Source organism: Maniola jurtina, chromosome 4 (assembly GCF_905333055.1).
Source record: "Maniola jurtina chromosome 4, ilManJurt1.1, whole genome shotgun sequence".
Classification (NCBI taxonomy): Eukaryota; Metazoa; Arthropoda; class Insecta; order Lepidoptera; family Nymphalidae; genus Maniola; species Maniola jurtina.
In genome coordinates, this window is record NC_060032.1 from 6,361,201 (window position 1) to 6,383,648 (window position 22,448).

General features: G+C 35.8%; 2 protein-coding genes across 4 annotated transcripts in view; one reads left to right on the forward strand and one right to left on the reverse strand.

Annotated features, from left to right (window-relative positions):
- LOC123881290 overlaps positions 1-15,371 on the forward strand; it is a 29,706-nt gene extending 14,335 nt beyond the window's left edge. For 2 of the 3 annotated variants that reach the window (XM_045929977.1, XM_045929976.1), the window contains exons 14-18: positions 7,667-7,786; positions 8,652-8,844; positions 9,695-9,943; positions 11,044-11,232; positions 12,335-15,371. In XM_045929977.1, the coding sequence (XP_045785933.1) occupies positions 7,667-7,786; positions 8,652-8,844; positions 9,695-9,943; positions 11,044-11,232; positions 12,335-12,508 (925 nt within the window). In that variant the 3' untranslated portion in view covers positions 12,509-15,371. The remainder of the gene's footprint in view (positions 1-7,666; positions 7,787-8,651; positions 8,845-9,694; positions 9,944-11,043; positions 11,233-12,334) is intronic. The other variant, XM_045929978.1, reaches the window with a different exon arrangement.
- On the reverse strand, positions 13,104-20,975 carry LOC123881291 (COP9 signalosome complex subunit 6). Its single transcript, XM_045929979.1, has 6 exons — positions 20,538-20,975; positions 19,736-19,867; positions 19,201-19,352; positions 18,379-18,544; positions 17,730-17,923; positions 13,104-16,813 (listed from the first exon to the last, which is right to left on the reverse strand). Exons 1-6 carry the CDS (start codon positions 20,779-20,781, stop codon positions 16,673-16,675), a joined length of 1,029 nt encoding a protein of 342 aa, XP_045785935.1. The 5' UTR covers positions 20,782-20,975; the 3' UTR covers positions 13,104-16,672.
- Positions 20,976-22,448: the final 1,473 nt, after the last annotated feature.

Below are 22,448 nucleotides of genomic sequence, written 5' to 3' on the forward strand. Positions count from 1 at the left end.
CTACTATGTCCTGCCGGGGTTTTATTTCTCATTGAATGATTGCACAGGTGAATATCTCACGGAACGTGGTATTTCAATCTTCACACTTGTAATCGTGTGCCGTTAGTTAGTGTTGCCGTGCTGTTAGTTTGGTTAAGAGTTACGATAGGGATTTATTTTCACATAGTGGTTTTGTTTTACGGAAGGGGAATTTCTGGATTTAGGTTCAATCGTTTGCTGCATTCATTGTATAGATAGATGTTTTCCTTTTTCTAGCACACAGTGACGCGATATTATCACACAGCACTCATTGGGCATCTTGAATGTTGTTTTGTGAAATTATTATTTTTTGTAAACCGCTTTGGGATAAGGTAGAAAAAGTTACATGAAATAGTTTTTCGTTTTACGCCTGCCAGTGAAATAATCCGTCTCTACTTGTAATGGTTACTAAGTGATTGGGGATATAAAATGTTAATTGATAAAAATGAAGGTGATCCGTTGTAATAAAGTAATAGTGACCAGGGTTAATAAATTGAGCATTTTGAGAAATATAAATCCTAAAATGGGTGTAAAAGTAGGTTTATCTTATCTGGTTATTCTTTAACTAAATTTAAAATTATGGTAGGTAGGTAGTCAGATAGTTTTAAATACGGGGTGCATAAATAAGTGTTTTTTTTTACAAAAGTGAGGAGAAATGTTTTCATTTATCTATTTTTACCACTTGAAACGCGTAATGTTTGAGTTTCAAACATAACTTTGCTGATAACAGCTCACCATGAACAACCCATGGCCGGCCCACTACTGAGCAACAAGTGTCTCCTCACAGAATGAGAAGGGTTTAGGCCGTAGTCTACCACGCTAGATAACAGCTAATTTACTTTTAATACTGGCACAATAATTTGAGTACTACGAGTAGTAGGTAGGTATAGTATATGGGCAGCGGGGGTTTTTTTTTTTACCTGTATTCACGCAATTAACCGTGTACTGCCGCATTTAAATGCAATATGATTTTGTTTTTATTGGATTAACATCGCTTGGCGGGTTAAATTCCTGGCAAATGTTCTATTAAAATTAGAGTAAGTTTTTTTTTTAATGGTAATATACCTACAGTACTGCCCTTAGGGCAGGGCGCGATAATAAGTACCTACTACCAAAATACTATTTTCTTTGTTGTACGAAAGAAATTTTAGGCAAATATCTTTGCACTACGCTCGCGTTTGTGGCATGACATTATCCCAGAAATATATTTAAAAAAAAAAAATTCACGCTCGCTTGACTCGCTTCGCGATAGTTCAGTTTCGATATGCATTTAGTTAACGAAACTCTCAGGAAACCACGTTTGTTGTGCTCTCGAAATTGAATCAGTCTGTTTGATAAAATCGAAATGCGGTGCCTTATAAATTTCGCTTAGGAGCGCCGGTAGTATTTAATGATTAAGCATTGAAGGTTTTTCGGCTGGTCTGGCATTTCGCCTGATTTTATGTTTTTGCTTATTTAGCGCGTTCAGGAAAGCTTTGACAACGTTTTATAACATGAGTATATATTTTTTTTTGTTTTAGTTACCCAAACAGAAAAAAAAAGCATTAAAGATGTGGGACCGAGGGATAAATCTAGTGTGATTTTTTGTTGGATTATGAAGTTGTAGTTAGGGTATTTAAAATAGAAAGATTTCAATTGTAGGAAATGATGTAAAACATGTTGAGGATAAGTTGTGTAATAAAGTCGATAATTCACTTGTTGGATGTCACGCAATCTATTGCGAGGAGGAATCTTTTTCTTGTCTCTTTTTTTATAAATACGGTGTTCTGACGGGTTTTTATTTACGTCTCGGATTATTGAATACTTTCGGTGTTTGATTGGACGGTTAGAGGTTGCAAAAGCAATCGCCCTCTAATTAAATCATTTATTTAGGCATTAGTTCAATTTGGATTAAATCTCGCGAAAAGCCACGGTGGCTGTCTCTCGCGCGTCTTGGAAAGACATTCCTAATGCCTGTTTTTCTGAGGGAGGGATGCATTATCAAGTGATATGAGCTGCAATGGTTGCGGCTGATTATTTTGGAGGCACAATGGTTGAAACTGGTTGGTTTGAAAATTTGCAATCGTGGCAAGTGGAGTAAAGTTTGACTAAACTATTTAATGAACTAAGTATATAATGGATTTGGTGAATGGTTATATTATATAACATTTTGATAAATGGATGAATTTGAAGAGTGTATGTATGTGGTTGATGCACATTTGTTTCATATTTTTACTTAAGTTATAAAGCATTACATTTGGTGAGTAGTTATTTATATTTGGTAGGGTAGGTTTGATAAACAGGTAGTTATCTTGATTAATAAGTGAGATATCATTTTATAAATGCGTACTTTAATGTTTGATGAACTGGTATACTTGATAAATGTGCATATTTTCATACTTCAAAGACAAGTTGTACCTATTAGTTTCTTCAAGATTTTAGTTGCTGATAATTATATTAACATTCTTTAGAGCGCATGTCCTATGGACGAAATCGTTTATACATACTTTCACTGTTTGAAATGTTACAATCATAAAGATATAGTTATGACTAGAGGGGGTCATAGCTTGTTGCCGCTCTTGTACATCCATGTGTCAACTAGGTATTGTTATCTCAGTATATTTCAGGGAACCTCCGTTCGGGTGAAAGCGATAGCTGTTGGATAAATGCTTGTTGGGTTATCAGAAGACCGTGTAGTCTTCGATGAGGTTACTTGTAAATATTATAGCGAAATAGTAAGTTTAAAAATAGAATGAGGCTAAACTAAAAAAATGAGACAAAGATAAAAATAATAACTTAAAGCATTGAAACAGCATAAAGTGAAATAGTAACTTACAAACTATACATACATATTTACGAATTATGTAGATAGATATAGTATTACTGGATTACGTATATCAAATAAGAATACTGTGAGCTCATGTTTTGTTTTCGGCGTGGTAATTTTACGCTTAAAACTCATAAGAGATATCATGAGGTTCGCTTTCTGTAAAAGTTATTAGCTTTAACAGTTAATTGATTTATTACATTATTTATTTTTATACACTCAACAAGTAAAAGTGTTTTGTTTTGACAAAATCCAAAGAAGTACCTATTGGATTAATAAAGCAAGGTACGAAGCATTGGCTGGATTTTACAACATTTGAAGTTTCCTGTTCATTTTTATCATTGAGTTAATTTGAGGCGGAAGGATCCTCTTGAAAATTTTTAAGATTAAGTTATTAGTAAGAAAGTATATTTTGCTTAGGTTAGTTTAAAATGTACAGCCGGTAATAAAAAAAAAAAAATATATATATATATTTAATTTTACATAATAGGTGAAACTGGTTGATGCACCAAAAATCGAATTATCATAGGAATTTAACTAAGCTAACATTTTTATTTATTATCAACTTCAAATATACAGTAGCAAACTGATTAGTTGGAATGCATGCAGTGATTGGAATATTTAAGTTCCGATAGAAGAATCTATATCGTGGCTTGTTCCTTTATGGACAAGAATATTTTTTTTGACTCGTGAAACCACTTACACAAAATATCAACGTTCGGTTGGGAGGTCTTCCATGGCTATTCCTACAGTTCCATGACGTATTGAAGAGGTTAACACTTTAATAATAATAATAATAATAATCCTTTATTTGCATAATGTGTGTTACAAGATGTTGGTAATTATTACATAGTTCAAACACATTAGCCGTATCGGCGTACAAATATTTTGAATGTTAATTATAAATGAAGTGATATAATCATTATTTCATAAATGTAGATTTTCATGCAGTTTATATGACATGCATTAATTTATTATTATTAGATACACTTGGATACAAATTGAACTAGATTTTAACAAAAAAATAAAAAAAAAAACAAATCAGATCAGATATTAAAGTTAAAACAGATAAGTAAACACATAATGAAGATAGTGTCAAATAATTAAAATGTCCGATTAAAAAATGGAAAAAGCCAGTCATGAACATGGATCAATGTCATGAACTCATTAATAAATAAAATGTCGTAAAGATGTCAATCAAATCAAAATTGTTTTTTATCATGTTGGAAATATTCTTCTAAAGAATAGAAATTTTTTCCTTGCAGCCATTTTTTCAACTTTTGCGTAAATTGTTTTATTGGAAGTGATTTTATGTTTGATGGCAATTTTATGTTTTAATTTTATGTTTGTCGCTCATCACATCAACCAGCACGGCATTTTGTATGATGGATGGATGTAGATAGGTACACATTTGATGGGGGGGGTTTAGTGGTTTGTATCAATAGGAACCAGGGGTTGAATGAGGAAGGCTGAGGACAGTACGTGTGGTGCTTACTAGGGAAGGTTTATGTTCAACAGTGACCTTATGATGATGACGATGTAGATGACGATGATGATGATGATGGACGTACGAGGATGAATCTTTTACGAAACGAATAAAGGAAAATCGAACAGATGCGGGTCATTACGGTTAACATATAAAATAATGTATAAGGTACCTACTTTCTTCTAATCTTTATGATCGATTAGCTTGTGATAGAGATCTTGATGTCGTAGAGAATAGAGATGTATCGAACGGAATATTTATTTCATTTTTTTTTCCCTGCTATTATGTTGATATCGCTTTTCTCTATGAAAAGGAATTAATGATAAACTAATAGGTATCATTCGGCGGCGAGTCGCGACTGTGTCGTTCCCAGGGTCGAATTTGGTAGTTCTGCTTATGTTACTCGAAACGACAAAGTACGCCATATGGTGCATATTATGGCTAAAATAAAATATATAAGTATCATGTGAAATTATAAATCAAAGATTCTTTTTGCATGTAGATATTATATGGTTAAGAGGCACAAGTAACGTAACTACTGTACCCTGGCGTTTGTTTAACATTGTCCATTAGTACTTCAGAATGTGGATTTTGCTAGAAAAAAAAAAAAAACAATAGGTAATTGTAAGAAATATGGGAAGCGTAATCTACATTAAAGAAAAAAGTTTGAATTGGAAGCAACCAGGCATAGGATTTTCATACATCCGTAATCACGTTCCTTTCAACTCTCTATCTATCACGGTTCACGATACGCCGTTCACGGTTCAGGCCGTGACGCACGTGCAGACGGACAGACGGACGGAGAGCAGAGGTTTAGAAAATAGGGTCTCGTAGGCACCCTTCGAGGGGTACGGAACTGGAGAAAACTAAATTATAATAATGATAATAGGTTTTCTAGGTTACCAAGTAAAATTACTTCTCTTAGGTCGGATTGTATTATGATGGATGCTTATGAAACAAAATTAAATGAACGGTCTACTCAAAGTGTTTTATGTTTGCAGGATCCAAGGATGTTGGAAATGAACAAATGTGGAAAAGGAAGACCCAAAACTAGGTATGGGTCAGGGACACAAAGTCCCAAGGAAGGAAAGGACGAAAAAGAAAGCCCCGAGGTTACGGGCTATGGTCCTATAGGAGGAAAGAGGTGGACCCTAGGATAAGGGTCATTAAAAATTTGGATCTGGAGGGAAGGAGGTGGACCCTAGGATAAGGGTCATTAAAAATTTGGATCTGGAGGGAAGGAGGTGGACCCTAGGATAAGGGTCATTAAAAATTTGGATCTGGAGGGAAATAAGGACAATCATATATGTATCCCGGTAGAAGAGAGACGCGCCAAGGCTCGGAATCCGCGATTTTCCAATAAGAAGGGAAGAAGAAATGTGCGTAAAACTATTGCGTTGAAAGTGTATGAAAATGTTTTGTGATTTAAATCGAGAACTGGCGGCGATTAACTTTAAGTCTATAGAGTTTATTTTATCAAAAGGACAAGAAGTTCACTTACACATATTCATATTAAGAATCGCTCCCGATTCTTAATATAAATATAGAAGAAAACATAATCTTTAAAGGTATGGTGACTATACAATAATATAAAAAGTCAAAACACGTTATATTCGTTAACAAACTATACCTACATCTAGCTAAGATATCTATGGTGTTTGACACTGTTTGATTAAACTTTAAACTTTGTAAAAGATTTTTCCTCCAGTATGAGTTTCGGCAAGTACATTATGTAGTAGAGCTAGGTAGTTTTCATACCATAATTAGTCCTAGCTTTATGTAATTGTAGCATAATAGGTATGTTCGTTTTGTGTACCATATTTATGAGATTTAGCTTTAAAGTGATGCGTGTATGTACGGACTTTAATAGTATTTTCCTAACAAATAGACATATTTTGAATTTGTATAATTGACTTATATAATATAGTTCATCAGTTTTCTTATATAATTCTTTAGTGGGGAGGAGAGTCTAGTTGGAACAGAACTTTTAACAATTTATTTTGAGATACTTGAAACCCTTTAAAGTAGTTTTTAGTAATTAGTTTTACATGCTCATCCCCAAATCTCTATTGAGTGTTCCTGTAAAATATTGGCTTGTGAGTTATAATTGATACTTCGGACTTTATGCATATACCTACCTTCTTTGATTAAATTGAGGCCTCCTTTAGTTGCTGCTGGTCTCGCAATTTTTGATATCTTTATGATTTTTGAAAAATTATTTATAAATTTAGAGTGTCTGCATCTTTTTATTTTAATATTAGCGGAAGAGAACAGAAAAATGAATTTTAGATTAAAGGCTAAATTTGAGTGCTACTGTAGACTGGCAGGTAAAGTTGCGAGGGTAAATAGTTTGGAATTGAATTGAGTTTGTCTGCTATTTTCTAATTATATCGGATGGAAAGGGTTGCTGCGAGTGCTCTAAAATTAAGTTGCAATCATAATCAATACCAATGTATCAATCAAACTGTATATTCCTTCTAGTTAAGGTTAGCAAGAATATTAATTTAATTAATTACTATCTTAATTTTTTTTTTGTTTTGTTGAACTAAGTCTTTGTCATTTTGGTTGTGAAGTTTACATGTTACTTAAGTTTTAATTTTTTTTTAAAAGCGATGAGACTCGCTTAAAACAGGATGGCCGAGCTGTAAGCTTGGCCCATATTAATTATCTATAAACGTATAGAAGTTACTGATTAAATAGTTGGCGCCACTCAAATCATAACAAATCATAACATCATATTAGAAGGCGTCATTGATTGGCTGAAGTTGTTCAACATCTGATCGATAAACGTACTGTATATAAAATTCTTATAGTTTTTAGTTGATGAATTGTAGCATAATAAAGGATAATATTTGTAATCAATATATAAGATGAAAACATCTTTATTTCTTAGATGATTTGTTAAACGAGCTTGATGATTTGTATATTAGTCACTAAGTTTATTCATTGTACAATTTGGATTGGCCGATAACGATAAGATAAAAAGGGGAGTGGCTAATAAACGTGGAGAGGTTACCTGTAAGAGTGGTTTTAAAACTACGACATTCGAAAATATACTAACGTAAGAGGAACAACATTTATTTGACACAAATGTAAAAGTTAATAAATTTAAATATGACGTAATAAAAGTATAATAATTTATCATAAAGATTGTGTTTGTGATTTCGTCAGACCTTACCCAAAAATAAGTATTATGAGAAATCATGATGCAAAACGTTTCGTGCGTTAGCTGAAATATAGACGACTTAAGGATGGAAACTTTCCCGACGTTTTGCGGTGCGGTTGTAAAAAGGCGAAGGGCAATAAGATCGAAAAGATCTTGAGCACTCTCTCACAAGCTTTTAATTTTCTTGCAGTTCAGAATTGGAAGAAGTCTATGAACAATTCAACCAGTGGCTCAATGACCCAATCGTTGACAAAGAAAGCACAGAAAATAAAAACAGAGAATTGGACTCTCGAGATTTAGCTGTGATAAGGTATGGGAACTATTATACTTTGCTAATGAAGCAAGTTAAACCGAAATGCTGGGACTTCGATATGGGCCTCGGCAATCCCCAAGAATGCCCGAGACGCTTAGTCCAAAACCAAAACGTCGGCTTCTGCCTAGAGTTTTCAGGCCAATTTAGAAGTACCTACCTATATTCCTAGTCCAAGGCCGAAGTTTTGGCTTATGAGTTATGACTAAGCACTCTTGCTATTTCTGAGAATTATTAACCTTAATAGTCTTGTGCTGGCATTTTGGATTTGGACATTCTGTCCGATATAAGAACATTCGATATAAGAACATAAAAATATAGGTATACCTATTTATCGGCTTACCTAATAATTTTTAAGTAAGTATCCAATACGTTTGACTAGCTAAATTCATGTTTATCTTACTCTGTCTAACATGATGAATTTGACAACTCTTGCTAAGACACTTACAAATTAATTTATGATGACACTAAATATTATTACAAAATTGTGCAGCAGGAGCTTTCAAGGTCATCCTACTAGCATTAATTGGGCATGGTATTCATATGGATATTGTGAACAAACTGTTATTGTAGTATAGATGTTCTATTTCACGAAAACCGTTTGGCTATGTTTGTTAAGTGACACGTACACATTGTTATAGTATTGTCTCGACGGCGACACGGTTTACGTTACGCACACAAATGCGCAGACGCTTATCCGTACATTCACTACTACAACCAGGACTGAGCGGTCATAGTGGAATGGATCATCTATAACTACTCTATTCCCTTTGAAAAGGGATCTATCTGTTTGCAAATCAAATGATAATAGTGAAGGATATAATATGTGAATCAAATATCTTCTTTAAAATGTTCTCCATTACAGATTTGCTGGGTCACTCTTGAAGCGAACGCTAAGCGAGTCGATGGCGAGCGTTACTTGCGGTGCCGGTGCCGATGCGGCGGAGCTGTACGGGCGGGACTCGCGCGAGAGGACTACGCCTCGAAGCCTCGCTCTCGCCGCTCGCTCCCTGTCCCTAGAGCTAGCGAGACATCGACACCGACTCGCCGCGCATTTGGTATGTACATAAATACCTTAAATATTTCCGCATATTTTAAACGCAAATTCAAGCACTCAACGTAACAAACGTAAATCCCGAGCATACTTCAACAATAATGGGGATCCACACTGCCAATTTATCCCGACAGGTGGCGCATAAGCAAACCAGCCGGCCCAACCGGCCATAGAGGCAGTAGCTATACTGGCATTCCATTAATTCATTCCATTAATCTTTAAATAATTCATGAAACAATAGTTTATTGTATCGATATCAACAATTCATTAGGCAAACAATGTTGATTTTGACACTGACATTGGCCGGGCCTCTTGTGGCGCCGTCCGTGATCAGTTTTGCTTGTGGATCCCCAATGAACCAAATAATATGGGCCACCCACACACGGCCGGATGGAGACGGACGTTGAACTGTCCTAGTCCGAAACAAAGATCATAATTTGAGATATGCATTGTGATTAGTACGGGACGTACATTTGTTATGATTTGTGCCTCGTGCCATGTGTATTTTTGTATAGCCTCTCAGTTCTTTTCAAATGAAGTATATAGGCACGACACTTGTTGAACTAACGCAATTTAGACTAATGTTTGTTACAAAAATCATGTTAGATATTTTGAAATTCCTACTGCTTATTTTCGAAACCACATATTTTATAGGCTGGCTATATAGATATTTCATAACTTTGATAGTATTATGGCAGATCTCCAGTACCAATTTTTAAGTCTGGCATATAAATTACAGTGAACGTAATAAAAGAACACAGAAGATCTAGATACAATAGGTGCAGTTACCTACTATGTAAAATTAGTATGCTCTGCACTAATCTCCTAAGTTCATACAGTACTGTTTTTGACAGAAACGTAAAGTAAAAGAATCGATACCAGAAGATGTGTTAGAAAACTCGAGTGCCAGATGCGATAAAGATGACAAAAATCCCAATGTGAACGAAAAGTCTATCAGTTTGTCAACTGAAACATGCTCGACACAATTATCCAACCCCGACGTAAGAAAGAAAAAACTTAACTGGGTAGTAAACATGATAGTCGAAACTATAGAAGAAAATATCGAATGCGAACCAGTGACGGTTAAAATAAAAACACCGAAGGTCAGATGTGGTCTTTGCCCGTTTAATTTCAATCTAAAACCATTTAAATAAAATTACCTACTAATATATAGTTTGATTTGAATGCACTGGTGTTTGCTTGATATCAATATACGTATTTATGTAGCATGAAAAATCTATTTAAATGAACGCACTTCTGGTACACTCACATTACCTATGTATTACAATAATAACCTGCTAGGACCTTAAATTATATCATGATAATGTAATTAAAGCTATAAGGGCAATGTTCTTGACGTATATATTAATTATTATTTATGTAGCTAGATTTATTTTATGCTTGTTAACATTAACAATACATTGAATGCCAGTCCATATTGCGTTCATTCCTGCAGTGCCAACATACAGCTCTTTGACAGTGCTCATCATGAAAAAATATCGTATCATGTATGTTGAGCATAACCACTGGTACTCATATCTATGTATACGTATATGTATGGGATCACAGATTATTATTAGTTAATAGATAAGTAAGTAGAAATTATTTTTACTTCGATACAAAGTTACTCCAAGCTCCACCGATGATACTCACGGTACTTATTCAACATGTTAAGGACCTCTTTAATTACACAAGTATGTTCTTAATGCTCGAAGACATAATATACATAGAATACTATAACACAATACAATAATATATACATATTATATAAAGAACCAAACCGCATTCTCTTATTACCACCAGCTTACTTAGGTACTGCTCATTTATTTGAATTACCGCAATTAAAAACAATAAAACTCAATACCTATTCTATTCTATTCAGAAAACATTTAATAAGCCCAATTGTCCCTTGAATTAGTCCCAAAATAAGGTATTTTCTAAACCACTTAGCGATAATCAATATTAATCAAATTCCCAATTTTTTGCTCTTTTCTGTTTCTTAACACGGTTTTATAAATTTGTTTTCTTTTCAGTCTGTTTGTCTATTTGTCGTTTCGGTTCCAATTTCACAATCGATTTTAAACTTCCCGATAAGCTAGAGGCTTCGAATTTCAAACATAGGTTGGAAGTGGATGATAATAAGTATATAACATTAATTTGCTTCCTTGTTCAACACGATTGTCAACAAACAATTTATTTCCAGCTTAACCAGCTAGCCCACAAGATAGTAACGGGAGGGTCTTGCCGTCCCGTGGCCACTGGCAACTGGGGCTGCGGGCGCCGGCAGCGCGGACACCCGCAACTGAAACTGCTGCTGCAGTGGCTGGCGTCCAGCGTGGCCGGCGTGCCAGCTCTCATATACTACACGTTCGGGAACGAGAAATTGTTTAAAGTAAGGTTTCAAATCACTTATTCGTTTACGAACTGTCGTGGCCACTGGCAACTGGGGCTGCGGGCGCCAGCAGCGCGGACACCCGCAACTGAAACTACTGGTGCAGTGGCTGGTGTCCAGCGTGGCGTCCAGCTTGGCTGGCGTGCCAGCTCTCATATACTACACGTTCGGGAACGAGAAGTTGTTTAAAGTAAGATTTCAAATGACATCGCCAAAAATTAATATAGTTAATCAATCTATCCGTAATCTGTCGATAAGTTGATTAGGGACGTCGCGTTGCTAAATGTAAAAAAACCCCAAATTAACCAAATTTTTGACAAATAACAACATTGCTAAACTAGCTTAGGTACCACAGATAACATTGATTATTAATTTCAGCCATTACTTTACGAACTAAAGTTTTTCCACCAGCGATTTCCATACAAATATTGATTGCTTCTCATTTCAATACTAAACAATAAAACTATTAGTGTATATCTATACTAATAAATAAAATTGGAGTGTCTGTCTGTAATTTCGAAATAACTACCGCATATTAAGGTCATATGGTTATTTGAACTATACTATAACTGAATCACACGTTTTTAAAATTTTTGTCTGTCTGTCTGTCTGTCTGTCTGTCTGTCTGTCTGTCTGTCTGTCTGTTTGAAAAGGCTAATCTTGGGAACGGCTAAACCGATTTTGACGGGATTTTCACAGACAAGTAGAGAATTGACCAGGGAGTAACATAGGCTACTTTTTTAACCGACTTTCAAAAAGGGAGTTGTGTTTTGCTACCTATGTACACCGAAATCTCCGAGATTTCTGAACCGATTTGCGTCATTTCTTTTTTAATCGATAGAGGACCTTTGCGACATTGTTTCATAAAAAATTTGGAGTCCAACTCCTCAATCCTGATGCTACAGGGGATCTGACCAATCCACGCGAGCGAAGCTGCGGGCATCAGCTAGTTAAACAATAAAAAAATGTCTCTACTTTCAGCCTTCCTCGGCTAGCCGCTTACCGCTTTATCGTTTGTTTAGACGAGTCTTACTAAACAGACTTATATCTAAGTACTATTAATTATAATAATTGCACTTAATTAACCTTCCTTCTTTTCCAGTTGGACACATTAGTAAGGGTGCTAACAGACAGAAAGTGGACAGTGGGGCAGCTCGCGCGGGCAGTGCTGAGGTTCGCTCGACAGACGCTCCACGAGCCGCACGTCATTCCGGAAAACCAGACACTCTTCGATGAACTCATCGGCATAGAGAAGATTCCTGATGATTATTATTAAAGACTAGCTGATGCCCGCGACTTCGTCAGCGAGGGGTTATGTTTTTATAAATCCCGTCGGAACTCTGATTTCCGGGATTAATGTATCCTATGACACTCTCCAGGCCTTCTATAACCATGCAAAAAATCACGTCGTTACGTTGCCCCGTTGCAATGTGATTTGAAGACAACCCACAATAAACTAACAAACCACACTTTCGTATTTATAATAGGTATGGGCAGCATCTTTGTAAGACGGTCCTTTCTTAATTTACTTTTATTCAATCAATAATTTCGCAAAAGGGCCGCGCCGCGCCTATGATTTTATGTCACATTGGCCAGACCCGCAACACGCTGTGTGATTTTAGAGTCCGTTCACACTAATGTTTTTCCAGCGAGGGCGTTCGCCGAACTCTTTCGCAGCGCAAATGCATGCGCACTGGCCGTGTGAACATCTATGCTGCGATAACGTCGCGTAGACGCGATGCTAACTGAACTGAAGCATCAGGTTCACTACATACCTACAATCACGAACGCATTTTCGTATCACGGCAACGGACGCAATATTGTATTCTTTTTCAAATTTTTTAAATAAATTTTTATGTTTTTTTTTTTGGAATTTTGTATTATTTCTAACAAAGCCATCAAATTTTCGACCGAGGTTTCGATATTTGAAAGTAAGAATTGAAATATTTAAAGTTATTTTTATGTGTCTACAAATTAGCACAAAATAATTACTTTCACTTGGTGCAAACTCCATAGTTGGTTCTCCCATGGTTTTTTATTGTATTCTTTCGTTTTCTTTTTTCTTTCGTTATTATTATTATTTTTAATAGTAAAGCCAATAGTTTCCTCATCGGAATAAATTTTTAAATACCAAAACAATAACGTGATCACGCAGCGGCGTTTGCGCGATGCTAACTCAGCGGTCAGTAACGCATCGCTAGCGTCAAGTAGTCGCAGCGTCATACGTTCCAAAAACGCCTACACTCGAGAAACGCTAGAGTGAAGGGGCTCTTATAATTTTTTTTTAAATTAATTTTTTTGAATATTTTAATCACTATGCAATTATGCCAGATTCATAATAGCCTAATAACTCTTATACTTGTTAATGACAATATCAAAACGATAACATGATCTCGCGGCATCTTATCTGTGTTGGAGAAACACCAGTGTGAAGGGGCTCTTATACAAATTGATAGAACAGGCCGGAATTTCTGTGTGACTATGTGCTTAATATGCTTAAATAATCATTACAAATTGTATTTAAAGTATTTACACAAACAAAATATGGTTTATTACTTTATTAATTGGATTGAACATGCTAGATATGCGATGCGGTTTCTTTCAGAGCAACTTTGAATTTCATATAATTTGAAATAAGATGCTTAAGCTTATGAAGACCAAGAAATCTACTTATGTATTTGAAAGTAGGACCATAATTAGATTTTTTATGTAATAAAGCACGTTTATTATGTTTATCATGCAAGTTATTTTCTGCGCTCAATATACCATAATTCTGATGCATTTATTTCAACTTTTCTGATTTTGATAAGTAAATCTAATCTACAAATTATAAATAGTATGTGATTATGGCAGCTGTGGCTTAGGATATATAAATATACGATGTTTGTGCAATTGAATTAGTAGTGTCTAAAATAGAAACACTTAAAAGCAATATAAAAAAATAATTCGAATTAAATTTAATATTTTTGTACAAAATTATCAGTACAACTGTGTGTATATCAATTTATACCTATTGTAGGATTTTTATGAATTGTAAAAAAATCTATAAATAAAACGTTTTAATACGTATACATACATTTAACCTAGAATAGATATAATTTATTGTAACTACCTACACCTAATCACTACACTTAAGAAAGTGACATATTGAAGTCGCATAAAAGTACCTAATCGTAATAAAAACACGTTAATATTAATTTCAACTATTCAGATAGGTATTCAAAAAAATATAATTATTGTATGTAAATATATTGCAATTGTTCTTATTAATAATTGTCTAAAAACGTTTATAAATTTATAAAACGTAGCGTAGCGTGGTGATGCGAACCAAAACAAGGGCTCTTAAATATACATAAATTAATAGCCGACTTAAGTAGCTGTTTAATTAAAAGCAACATCCTGCCATTGGTGCAGTTAGCTTTTAAAATTTGTTCCTTATCGCAAAACAATAAGGTTCAATTTTTATTGGAAGTGTCTGTTATGCCAGCGGTCCTTTTATAAAAAGAAATATCCTACATGAAAGAACTATCATTATTACTAACACCACTAGTGATATTTTACCGGAAGTTATTAGGTCTTAACTGGCTGAATGAATGACTGACTAACTGACTGTTTTTAATGAGCTATGCTAGAAGACTCGCTCCATCGTCTCTTCATTAAGCTACACCTACCCATACTTCTTTTCGCTACGTATATCGCCAGCTTACATCGCTCGCCGCCTCCTTTTTTGCTCCACTCAGCCATCCTTGAGCCATCCTTGAACCATCCTTGCACGATAAGAAAGCTCCACGCCGTACACGGGCTTTTGCGCGCGATTGAATAACATACTATAAAAACATTCAATTTAAGTAGGAAAAGGCCCGCTCTTTGCCACAATATACGGTAATAATATACCCACGCGCAATATACGGATGTAAACCTACGCTACGCTATTTGGTTTTTTTTACAAATTTACTTTAAGTAGAATATAAACCAAAGGACACGTTTTTACATTCTATGTTGTATGGTATCCAGTGTACAGGTCTTAAACTTGAAAAGGTCTTCCATAGTATGAATCTCAATGTGTCCAAAGTTTGTTGATTTTATGTAATTAATTGAAGTAACCAAACCTGATGATGCTAATAAAATTATTGCGTCACCTTCCCGTATTTTATTTTATTTTTTAAACCGTATTAAAACTTGTGTAGGTTGGAAGAAACTCTTGGCATGCAGGCGAAAATTAGGAAAATGTAAGTATTTTGACCGTCACTAATTTAGTTACGAAATAACATTAAATTGAAAATGTACAAAATAAAACGCAAACTTCGTAATTAATTACTATTTAATTATTTCTAATCGTTTTAACATGTTCAGTCGGCATTTGTTGGTACACGCTTCACCTTTACAATCTTTTCATAGCAACAGCAAAAATTTGAAGGTTTTTGTAGTTGAAGAGATTAATATTTTTCAACATAGCATTAAAAGATGTTCAAGGAACGAGAACTTAAATCAGGAATAGCAAGATGGAAAATGGCAGTTGGCAATGGAAGATGGCAATTGGCAACTAATTTCATTTTGAAGCATTATTTTAGTCTGTGTCCTTAATATCTGAGGTGGTTTTAAATATTAATTGTCTTATGGTATCGAGGGCATTGTGAAAAAGCCCAATAAGTCTTTATTGCGTTGAGTGTGACTTAATGGTTTTTAGCACTATAACCTCGCTATAGTGCGTACATGTTGAGAACGCACTCGCCAGATTTGTTCTATGTGACCTACACCAAACTATTGCCATGACAGTTGATACATAGAGCAAATATGGAAAATGCGTTCTCAAAATGTATGCATTATATAGCAGTTAAAAGTACAAATCTACATTTAAACATACAGTTTAACATAACCCTCACTTTACAAATAAAGCATACCTATCTACCGCAACATCGTGAAACGAGTTCACATTGGCGTTCTGTCTAAAGAACTTTCGAAAAATCGAAAATAAGCGCTCAATCGTGAGTGAGCACTAATTTATCACAAACACTTTTTGACAACCGACGATGAAGATAAGTTATTTTGAACATTAAGACCCAGTTATTCAAAAAGGTCCAAGCCAAGCCACATCACATTAATTAGAAGAAAATGAAGTTTAACTTGTGATAACTCATGGTTCAACTAACTTTTAATTGTGTAAAAGATCAGTTTGTGCTATTCACATCACTTCAGAGCTTTAACACATTCTTATCTCTAATAGTTGGTGGAAATAATGTAAGATCATATTATAACAAATGAGAGTTAATTACTTTACTCACTTTTGGACGGAAAGGCATTCCGAACCAGTGGTAGATGCATTTGATGATTCAAAAGTACTTATAAAAGTTAAATTGAATAAAATAAAAATTTGTAGGTTAGCCAATTTTTGAATAACTAGGTCCAATTAGAGAAGCCTGATTGTCTATTACCGTCCACTCTAAAAGAAGAGTCCCCTCATGCGCCGGCCCATCCCCTGTCGGTCGTATAGCACGTTGAACCGGTTCACGAGCTGATTGATCGCGTTGCAGCCCTTGGTGATCGTGCCTAGCGAGGTCATGAGGGCCACGTCGTTGCATTGCTACAAGGGAACGTATATGTCTATTAAAGCACGGCGCTCACTGGCGGCACGACACGGCAAGGGATTTTTCAAGTAATGAATATGGACCATAACTTCGTGAAGTTTAAGTTGAAGTTTCAATGATAATGGTCGCAGGTACAAAGTCAGTGCCATGGTAAACTTAGGAATGCTGTATCGGCAGCCCTTGGAACGCCTCGGTATCTATCGGGACGCTTCGGCATTCTACGGGAAGCCGAGACAAGACAGCGCCCGGGATCCGCTCGCGTCGTCATTAGCTTGGACAAACGCCTCAGCACTTCTAAAGACGCCTCGGCATAGCTAAGAATACTGTGGCATAGTTACCATCACTGATCACTTACATGTAGGGATGAAATGGATTCCCTGCTGTGCCATGTCGCCAGAGGGCTTCGGGCTTTATAAGTACAACCCCGCAGAAAAGATCACTCACAACTATTTGAAGTTTCGTAGATGTCTTGTCAGTCCCAATGACAACAGTTTACGAAAGCAATGCTCCCGATCATCTGTTTCTATTTGATGTGTAATCTCCCTGACAGGTATTGTTCATACTATTTCACCAAGACGGTTCGTGTACCAGGGCGCAAATTGGAGGAGGATGATAGTTAACAGTTGGGTTAAAAGTCAAGAAACCAACGTCGCTATCCCCTCCCGCAACCCGCATCCAACCCCATCTCAATCAAGCATAGATCCATTCCAATATTGTAAATGCGAAAGTGCGTCTATCTGTTACATTTTTAAGGCCCAAGGTTTAACCAATTTTGACGAAATTTTGTACATAGATAGCTCGCATCACAGAGATGGAAATAGGTTTCCTTTTATCCCGTAAGACCATTAACCCACGTTCCTTTTTATAAACGTGATCCACAAGAACGAAGTTTGGACATAAAAAAATACTTACATTATAGAAGTGAGTGCGGAACTGTTGTGAAGTGAGCAGCGGGAGTCTGTTAGACAAGGCTCTAGCTTCCCTCAGTAGCGCCGGCCTGGGGGCTAGAGTGCCGTCGCGTATCGCACGCACTGTGGCCAACACCGCCCGTACACGAGACACAAGCATTTTGATAGCCGACCGCTGAGCGGTTAGGTGTTCTGCCACTGTAACAATACAATTATTTGAACATTTTTCCATCGTTAGTAACCCTGACTCAGGAATAAAGATAGATTTCTCATACTAACTGTCAAAATTCACACTTATTTCTTAGTAAAGATTTATCTATATATAAAGGAAAAGCTGACTGACTGGCTGATCTATCAATGCACAGCTCAAACTGCTACACGGATCGGGCTGAAATTTGAAACACTGTCGCGCAATGCATGACGTGATTTCTAATACTATTCCAAAGAAAATAATAAAAAAATTAGACTTTATACTTGAACATAAAATTTTATGTCTTTGTTACCTGTTATCTGCCAAAGCCAACATGATCCAAACTTCATAGTCGCTGATCGTTCCTCTCTGAGTTGGGGACAATACGCAGGGAAACTTTCAGCTTTTATAAAATAATGAAGGTCTGGCCCCTCGCTGATGGCTCTTAGTCCATATAAATTACCTAAGCTATTGAGCGCAGCTTCTCCAGATGACACCCTAGCGACATGGTCAACCCCAATCCTCTCCGCCTCTTCCGCGGCCAGGGTGTAGGAGAGCGGCGCAAGCAGCATCGTCGCACGACCATTGACCACATCTATGACTGACTCATACAACACTACTGGTAGTTGCTGTAACAGTAACATTTTACTCAGTTAAGTTTTATTACATTTTCTCATGAGCTTATTCTAGGTTTGTTTTGAATCTAAAGGTTGCATACTTTAAAGAAAGTACCTTATTAACTAAGTTGCCCAGAACAAAATCTAATCACTCTGACTCTACACTGTCTTATCAGTCCTACCCCTTAAACGTTATTGTTAAGCGCAAATCCAGAAGCAGACATCTTTTGGCGTAGCCTATTCAAAAAAACTGGCCAAGTGCGAGTCGGACTCGAACACTTTGTTCCGTACCATTGAACAAGACACACCTAGCACTTTTATGTAGAACACTGCAAGTTAATGTCGAACGGCGTCATCTATATATTGTGATTTAGTAAATTAATTTATTTGTGAATACATATTAATTTGTGATTGTGATTTAGCCACAATACGGTTTTCGGATTTTAGTGAGCTAGAGTACCAAATACTACAAGATTTCCCTTAAAAATTGTACCTTATTAGTATATATATACTTATTATGTGTTCCGATGAACAAATTTTAAAAACTAATAACTTTGGTAGAATATCATTATTTCTTAACTCACCATCAGTGGCAGGATGTTACTTTTCATTACCACTAGTGAATAGAAAGTGCCTAGTTTTATTAGTAAAATGATTTCAAAACATACATCTCCTTTAATGCCAGCGGGGTTTAGCATCAGCATCACTGGACACTCGTTGATATCACAGATCTGTCTATGCACAGCAATATCCCTTTCTGTGGGGGTGTCACCAGTAGTATACCAGCCCAGAAAATCCATGTCCGAGAACACTTGTTTAACTGAGGATAAAGTATAATATTATGTACATGATCATACAGGAATTAGAAAAAAATTATGATTAGTTGCATGACAGGTGGTTTAAGTTACACTAAGGTTAGCGTAAATTTTTGGCCACCAATGAATGTAAGTATTCATACCAAAACTCATTTATTCAAACTGGGCACCATTGTACACTTTTAAAATTTAACCATTTGATTCAGTTATGGTACAGTTCAAACATATGAGCTTAATATGAGGAGGGTTTTTCAAAATCACAGACACAAAATGTTATTTATTAGTATGGATATAGTTATAGAAGATAATATAGATTATCTGATTGGCAACAGTATGCATTCTAAAAAGTCACAGTTGTATTATAATAGGTAGTTTTTGGTATACTTACACTGTTCTTCTTTTAAATTGTAGTAATCTCTGTCTATGACTATATCACCATCAATGACACTAAACACCAACTCAAATGAATTCATTACTTCTATGTTTCGGCCCTTCTGTTTGCCAATGAGAGCTCCAATTACTGTAACAATGAAATGTGATTGTTAAAAATATCAATTTTTTTAACCTCATAAATAGTTACAAAAATCCATACTTAATATCGTATGCAAAAGTATGTATGTCTGTCTGTATGCCTGCTAGCTTTTCACTGCCTATCTGCTGAACCGATTTTGACAAAATTTGGTAGAGATAGCTTGTATCTTGGGAACAGACATAAACTATTTTTATCCCAGAAAATCAAAGAGTTTCTATAGGTTTTTAAAAAACTTAACTTCATATGGGCATCTAGAGTCCTAGAACATAGGATACTTTTTATCCCAGAAAATCAATCTTAAGCCCAAATCCATGTGGACAAAGTCACAGGCATCATCTAGTATGAAATAACAATAACAACAAAATCATGTTTCCAAATAATTTCCATTAAAACCATCAAAAGAAAAAGCAAACTTTTTATATGAAATTTTTACTAATTGAAGAAACTTATGTATTTTTTTAAGAAACTCATGTGTTTAATAGAGTACTTCGTGGGGCCTAATACACTATTAATTATTACGAGATATGTGATATTGTGATACTCTATCTATTGAGCTAATATTGATGGTATTGCAATGCATGCAGATGTTCTTGTAATCCTGCGATACCAGAATAGCAATACAGTATCGATAGCATCCCCTGTAGTAGACAAGGCTTACCTGTCTGAGGTGAACCTTCCTGAGCTCGTAACCTCGTCCAATGTTCAGACACATTCATTATTACCAGCGGATGTAGGGATACGGTAACTGAACCCGATGTTGCAGTGGTTACTACTACGCTTTTGGTGCTTCCAGCGGCAGGAGGAGCTGGGGACGTCGGGTTTGGCACATCTACCGGTGGTCCTGACGAAGCACTCTCCACTTCCACTTCCATTTCAAAATCAATTCGATCGGCGCTGGACATTCTTAGCTAATATATTTTCATAAGTTTTACTAAATGTTATTTGTTAACTTTTCTACCAAAACCGTGATTATTTTATACACAAATTGACCTCTGTTGTTAAAAATTAACAATGCAAGGAACATTTACAATGTCACTTGCAAATTGCAATCATGCAATGCAATTTATCGCCAGTCGCAATCAAACCTCTATGAAAAAAACCGTATAACGATGGTATAACGTAAAACGTTACTTTGACAGTTGACACTTGACACTGAAGGCTCTGTGGTTAAAATTAAAGTCCATGGATGCGCTTCATGCTCATGGCAAACAATAAGCACTGGCAAGCGTGTGGACGGTTATTTGCATTCTTGCGCCAACGTTTATCGTTCTAAAACTATTGCCAACTACTGTGTATAAAATTGATATGTCAATATGGTGTATCTGTCTGTGGTGTTTACCGATGCTTGCAGTGTGTTGTTTACCACATGCATGAAGCGGCACTATATGCAAACACCCGTCCACACGCTTGAAGTGGTTGTTGTTTGCCACAAGCATCAAGCGGCACCATTAGACTTTTTGCCATACTTTTAGCATGCTTTTAGCATATTATGGCAACACTAAGGGCAATGATTTGTCGGTCGTACCCATAGACCTACGATTTTTCGCTACGCTCAAAGACTGACAAAGCGAGGGAGCGAGAGTAGTTAGATAAGACACACTGCCGCAAGCGAAAGCGAGATAGCGAAACAAGATGCCGATAAGTCATTGTTTACGTGAGTATCGGTCCTTAGGAGTTCGGCCTGTTCCAAGTCGAGGTGATTTTTTGCATTTACTAAATAATTTTACGATTAAAACGTAAAATTTATGTCCTGCCACCATGGTGTCTTGTTCAGTGAGCGAATGTGACGTTACAAGACGTTATAATCCGCGTAAATACACGTTTCACAGGTAATTACTGATTATTTATACTAATTGTTTATAATCATTATTTCATCATTTGTTGTTTGAAAATTAGGCAAAATAGCTATTGGAAGCTTAGATAATAGGTTTCCCTTAAGACTTATCATCAAATTACATTGCTAAATGAAGAATTTTTGGATATTTTGTGTAAAATTTAAAAACGTTTGTTTACGATAGGGATTGACAAAGTAATGACGTCACAAGTATCGATAGTCGATAATCGTGTCTACCGGTAGGTTTGATGTGATAGGCTTAAGCTGTGTGTCTGTCTGTCTGTCAAGAAACCTATAGGGTACTTCCCGTTGACCTATAATCATGAAATTTGGCAGGCAGGTAGATCTTATAGCACAAATACTGGAATAAATCTGAAAACTGCGAATTTGTGTTTACACCATTTAAAAAAAAAATGTTTCAATTTTCAAAGTAAGATAACTATACCAAGTGGGGTATCATTTTATGAAAGGGCTTTACCTGTATATTCTAAAACAGATTTTTATTTATTTTTATGCATAATTGTTTTTGATTTATCATCGTGCAAAATGTTTGAAAAAATACCCGAGTACGGAACCCTCAGTGCGCGAGTCTGACTCGCACTTGGCCGGTTTTCCTTTTTATTTGGTGTGACTTAGATTTCATACACAGGGTTATGGGTAACCCGTACATTACTGTATTTAAGTGCTTATCGGGGAGGTCATTAGCTATGAATTGAGCGCCATATATGTATATTA

What these genes read in the sequence shown, in the direction of transcription:
- LOC123881291 (XM_045929979.1), bottom strand. Translation starts at nt 20,781, where the DNA reads ATGTCCAGCGCCGATCGAATTGATTTTGAAATGGAAGTGGAAGTGGAG. An exon ending in CAATTTAAAAGAAGAACAGT is followed by an intron (nt 19,353 to 19,735) that starts GTAAGTATACCA and finishes CTTTATCCTCAG; the next exon opens with TTAAACAAGTGTTCTCGGAC. An exon ending in TCCGCACTCACTTCTATAAT is followed by an intron (nt 16,814 to 17,729) that starts GTAAGTATTTTT and finishes GTTCCCTTGTAG; the next exon opens with CAATGCAACGACGTGGCCCT.